Below are 5,990 nucleotides of genomic sequence, written 5' to 3'. Positions count from 1 at the left end.
ACACTCTTTATATATATATATATATATATATATATATATATATATATATAAATATTTAATTGTATGTGTTCTAATATTATATTGCAAAATATTTGTAATAATTTTAATGTAATATTAATTTATTCCAGATGTTTCTTCATAACATTGATCTAACATGCCCTCTTTTTTTAAAAATTATGGAATAATAAAAATAATTTATAAAACCCATATCACAGGTTTAGTTAATATCACTTTTTGCAATAGATTATATGAATTCTGTGAGGTTTTGTATCATTGCTTGGTGTGGCTCAGTTTTCAGTTCATCCTTTTCCAACATTTTTGATAACATCATATAAATTAGTATCATAATATTTCAAGATTGAAAAGTTTCAAAAATGTTGAAAATTTCATGAGAGAAATATATATATAACTTCAAATATAATGTTAGAAATATCAAAAACAAGGTTAAAATAAGGATAAAAATTATCAAAATTAAATTGACACCATCAAACCTTTATTGAATTACTTCCATAAATTATAAAATAATATCGATTTTTATTTTTTTATTTTTTTAACTTTAAGGTTTGAAAACCCTTGTGCTTCTTTTAAAAGAATATTATAGGTCTTCTACAGTATACAAACCCTTCCAGAAGTCCGACAGTCATCCTGAACGATGATTTTCAATCCTTGTGTGTTGATTTCCAGAATGCAAGGCGAAGGGGGGTTGAACTGCATTGTCGTTCGTCTGTTTGATGCTATCTGTTGACATAATCAGATTGCATATGAACATCAGATTACATATGAACAACATCATGTCATTGTAATTATGTAAATATATGGAAATCCAGGGCAGAATTATAATGCAGAAATGGATTAGTATACCTTGTGCATGGCGGCACAAAGCACATCATTCCCTTTGTGATACGGAACTTGAACAGAACCAAGGAATTTTACCCAGAATTTGTCCATCCAGTCACTTTTGACCTCTGCATAAATCACAGCAGACAGAAAAGGCCATTATTCCTCAATGCACAAGATACAAAAGCTTAAACACTTAAAATACTTATAGCAAAGCCAAGATGTACCTTTAACAAGTTCATCCTTTGTCACCTTGACGGCATAAAATGCAGGGAAGATGCCTTTGGATCCAGTGCGCATGTTGTAGGCCTCGCACCATAGATCCTCGGCCTGCACCTCAACCAGTAAGGGGTCATCTGCCTCCAACTCCAACTCATCATCATGGCGAGGACTAAACCTGTAAACAAGCCAAAATTTGGTTTAGGGTAACAACCAATGAGTAGAGTGTCTATTTGAAGAAAAATATATATTTGCATAGTTTGTCCTATTACTCATGTTGTGTTTTATTTGGGGGGTGGGGGGAGGGTGTCGATGGCTGGTTTTACTGTTGTTGGTATGTGGGTGAAATTCACAGTAAAATAAAAAAGATTATTATTTTCATGACAATTTAGCACATTTTAAAATATATATTAATAATAATAGCAACAATAATAATAAACAAATGCAGTATTACAGTTATGCTCTTTGCATAACTGTCAAAAAAAGTAAAAAATAAATAAAAAAGCAGAAAAATAAATAATAATAATGGTCCCAAAAATAGGCTTCATTAAAAAAAAAAATTCTTCCTAAAAATTTCTTGGCCAGGATATGTTTCAATATCCCTTTTAAGTCACATGGTTACTTTCTTGTTTTTTTTAAACGGTGCATCAAGAATTTGATTGAATTCTTACCTGAACACTGCTCTGTGGCTCTGTTCTCTTTCCTCTCCATTAATAACACAGGAGAAGAATCCAAACTCAGCAGCTGAGTGGGAGAACAAACGTTCATTGTCACAACAAGAACAACAAAGGATAGAGACATTTCGGTAGGAACTGCTGGCTGAATTTCATCATCTTGATCCTGGCTGGTGAAAGGCGGGTCTGATATTAGCAAACCCATAAATGAAGAAAACCTGTTGTTCTTGCAAAGTCTTGGCAGAAGTATTCCTGAAGGGGTGCCACAAGGTTCAACCCTTGGCCCTTTGCCATTCTTTCTGAGCCTTTCTCACACCGCTCTTGCCTTCACTTGGTGTATCCACTGCATATTATTGTAACATACCAGAAGCCAAAAATAAACTCATAAACTTGGCATTGTGGACAGTGGAAGTGTTTCATGATCAAAGGTAGCCGAAGCAGCCACGAGAAATGGCTAAACAAATTTTAGAGTACTTACAATATTTAAGATCTGTACACATTTGCAACAACCCCTATGTTAAGAAAATTATTTTATTTTTTAAAAATAAATTCAAATGAATTATTTTCTAAATTCCAAATCAGCTTCTATTACCCACCAGAGAAACGTGACCGTCCATTCACAAAGACGTTCATGAACTTGCGGGAACGGGGCATGTCTGAGGTGGTGTCTGTGGTGGAATCCGCAGACAAACAGGAAGTGTCTCTCCTCATGCTTCTCGCTCCCGACTCTTCCTCCTCTTCGTCCACTTCCTGATCCTCCTCGTCCTCATCGATGGCAGACTCATAGACGGTATTGTCACTGTCACTTTCGTAACCTTTGTAGCAGTCCTTGATACTCACTAGCTCGAGCTTAGCATGCTCATCCACCACCAGGGTGTACTTAACTGAGTCATACGTCAATCCCGAAGCATCCGTGCTGACCGCCACTGCCTTTAAGTTCCCTGTGTCCTCCTTCACCAATTTAGGCTTATGGGTTTCAGCCCACTGACAAGCGTCCCCCACATTTCTGAGGCTGACAGTCCGGCATGGGGGCGTGGGTGGGTATACCTCATCCTCCTCACTAATAGACGGGTTCGGACACCCCGCTGATGGGTAGTAGTGAAGCAGAGGAAGCTCTGTGTCCGAACTAATGGACATGCGGTTGCTGTCGCTGCTCTGGGACAGAAATGGTCGCTCTTGTTCACCGTTGACTGGTGTGAGGTGGATCTCCTCTGTTGCATTTCCTTCTGAAATGTGATAGTCCTTGTTTTTGTCGACCAACTGGTCACACGTACCTTCATTCTCCGCAGGATACTGCACTTGTTCCCGATAGCCATTGACGGTGTGATACCGCGCTTTTTCCTTGCAAATGGTTGGGATGTCAAGGACACCCTCTATCAGGGTCGCTTCCGTGGATTTTTCCCTCATGACTGTCTGCGTAAGGGGTGCTACCACATTGGGCTTGTTCAAAGGCTCGGACAACTTATCCTGCTTCTTGGTGTGAAAGGCTGAGGCTTTGTTCGTGGAGGAGGCAGGGCCCCGTGGTTTGGTGCCAGCCCTGGCCTGAACTTTGTCCCCATCGGTCAGGCTAACCTGCTCAGGTTTGACCGCGGGATCTCCTGTTTCACACACACACAGAAGATTATACATTAGGCAATAAGCCTAATGGAGAAAAACATCTGAAGAGGATTATGTAAAATGTCAGTTAATGCCACAGTTAAAGCCACACCAAATGCCAAGTTTAACTCAGCACAGGAAGTAATGAATCCTGATTACTTTTAAACCAATGTAGAAGGTGAATATATGATATATATGTTATAATATATGAAGGTGAAGCATGTAATTTTGTCAACTGAAGAAAGGTACCATCAAATAATATGAGATCAAAGCTTCCTTAGCACCAAATGTATGAACCTAAAATTAAAACAGTAATGCATTTTAAAATCGTAATGCAATGGAAGTAGCAGCGACAGTAGTTTTTATCCATATTGTGACGTACATTCAAATGAAACACATTATCGAAAAATAAAATATTGTTCAATCCATCGGTTGCTGATCGGAAGGAGCCAGATCTTAATTGGAGAAGTTTGTCACCAGAAAGAAGTCTGTTGTTTCACATGTCATTAGCTTTACAGTATCCAAACCTTTTTTCATACTGGAAGAGTCAGACACAAGTTATATCTGATGAACTCTCTGGGTAAGTAGATTGACGAAAATCCCATTAAGCTAATTACAACACGTAAACACTTTTTCATTCCATGGAAGCGAATACTACAAAAACACCTACAGTATGAACAATAATACACCTACATCTTGTATTTCTTTCATTTATCTCATGGTAATTCCTCTAATGCATAGAAGTGATTATGGAAAATTACTTGTTTGGAAAATTCAAGTCTCAGCAATTCTTCAGACATGTTCATTTGTGTGGTGTGAGTGGCCATTACTCACCCTTAATGTGTGGTGATGAAGAATGGGTTTTCTTTTCTTTCCTCCGCTCTTTCTCACCAAAGGAATTGTTATTTATTGTGTCCTGCGATTAAAGTAAAAAGAATGAGGGATAGGTTTGTCAATATACAAAATGCTGAGAGAGTCAATTTGGTTTAGATTAACACTTGCAAAAAAATATACCAAAACTAAATATACAATATACAATTTTTGGATATTTCTAAAATAAATCAATAAAAAGGTATATTTATTGCTTTTTTAATTGTTTTACTTAAAATATATAAAATTGAAATCAAATAAAAAAATAAAAATGTATAAAAAATTACACTAAAACACAGACAGACATGTACATCCCTCCATCTTGGATAAATCATGTGATTTTGTCAGCATTGCTAATTGTCACCACATTTTAGGTGCTTTTCTATCATATAGTGAAACAGAAACTATATTTGACTACAGTCCATAAAACGAGAGAGTTACAGGAAGAGCAATCTGACCAATAGATTTACTGCTCTTTCCTGACGCTGACTCACGAATTGACCACGCTATAATGCACCTTTAACACTGACACTCCTATGTTGTCATAGCAACGCACCCAATTGATGATGTAGGAATTGGCATGCGTGAGAGCATGTGTGGGGGTAGATGGGAACACACAGTAGTGTTCGTGATGGAGAAAGACGACACAGATGGCTGATGTGATGCTCTTATTTAGTGACACTAAAACGGTATGAGGAAAGAAACCAGATGGAGAAACTCTATCATCACAGTTCATTGCTATCTAGTTTATTAATCGGAGCCTGTCTCAGTTTATTACTGTAGGTCTACTAATATCAGACTAGAATTAAGTAATCTTTATCTCTGCAGGAAATAAAATAGGTAACATTGAAACTTGAGAAAGACGTTTCTCAAAGAATTGACAGTTATATAAACTGTTATCTATATGCTATATACACAGTTACCTATATGCTACTATCATATATACCGTTATCTATATTCTAATGTACTCCTAAAAGTTCCTTTAGCAGATTTAAAATTCATATTATTGGTACTGAAATATTGATGACTCATCCTCCGCTACACTGTTTCATCCAATCAGATGCTTTCTAGTGTAAGAATGTCCGTAAACCTAAAAATATTAACTAAAGGCCATTGGCTCTTTTTTTAAAGGGACTACTTCTGCCCAAACATACAATTTCAATAGGAAATTTGAAAAAAAGCAAGTTAATTTATTTAATGAGGTCTTTAAACAGTCAAAAAGGCAGCCAGTTTTAATACTTATCCACAAAATTCAATCAAATCCAAATAAATTAATAACAAAAAATGTGAAATTGTCAAATTCAACAAGAATTTGTTGAATCCTGGTGCATAAATCTTTGGTGCATGTTATTTTAAGTAAAAAAAAAAAAAGTCTTTATAATATTTTATCAAAATGAACATAACTTGCTCTGCATCTAAAACGACCTTCCTTTTTGGATGAGATCACAAAGCCCCTCCAATTCCATTCAGGTATGCCATGACCACTTTTAAAAATATTTCCTCGTAAAATCAAGTCTTTACATTTTTAATGGTTGAATATTCCATTTCTATCAGAAATGTGTCAGATTACAGAAGTGATAGAAATAAGTTGTCAATAGCGCTTCACATTGATTCTTAGGGTTTCAGCCATAGACTGTAAAAAAAAGATGGACGACGCGTCTCCACTTTCTTCCACTATAGAAAAGTGAAGCCAAAGCATCTCAGTATGGCCGCTGCCATCTTGAGCAAATTACGTCATTTGGAGCCAGAGTCTGCGCAGTAGAGATTTGTTTGGAGCCAGAGTCTGCGCAGTAG

General features: G+C 36.5%; 1 protein-coding gene across 1 annotated transcript in view; it reads right to left on the bottom strand.

Annotated features, from left to right (window-relative positions):
* The window catches only part of LOC107707405 (C-Jun-amino-terminal kinase-interacting protein 1-like), a 20,815-nt gene that overhangs the window by 4,700 nt on the left and 10,125 nt on the right, over positions 1–5,990 (bottom strand). The window contains exons 5-10 of the mRNA XM_016511394.1: positions 4,161–4,242; positions 2,327–3,328; positions 1,728–1,800; positions 1,065–1,234; positions 862–965; positions 622–738 (exon numbers count right to left, since the gene is read on the bottom strand). Of these exons, the coding sequence (XP_016366880.1) occupies positions 622–738; positions 862–965; positions 1,065–1,234; positions 1,728–1,800; positions 2,327–3,328; positions 4,161–4,242 (1,548 nt within the window). The remainder of the gene's footprint in view (positions 1–621; positions 739–861; positions 966–1,064; positions 1,235–1,727; positions 1,801–2,326; positions 3,329–4,160; positions 4,243–5,990) is intronic.

Source organism: Sinocyclocheilus rhinocerous, unplaced genomic scaffold (genome assembly GCF_001515625.1).
Source record: "Sinocyclocheilus rhinocerous isolate Xijiao unplaced genomic scaffold, SAMN03320098_v1.1 scaffold534, whole genome shotgun sequence".
Lineage (NCBI taxonomy): Eukaryota > Metazoa > Chordata > Actinopteri > Cypriniformes > Cyprinidae > Sinocyclocheilus > Sinocyclocheilus rhinocerous.
This window is presented reverse-complemented; position numbering and strand designations above follow the sequence as displayed.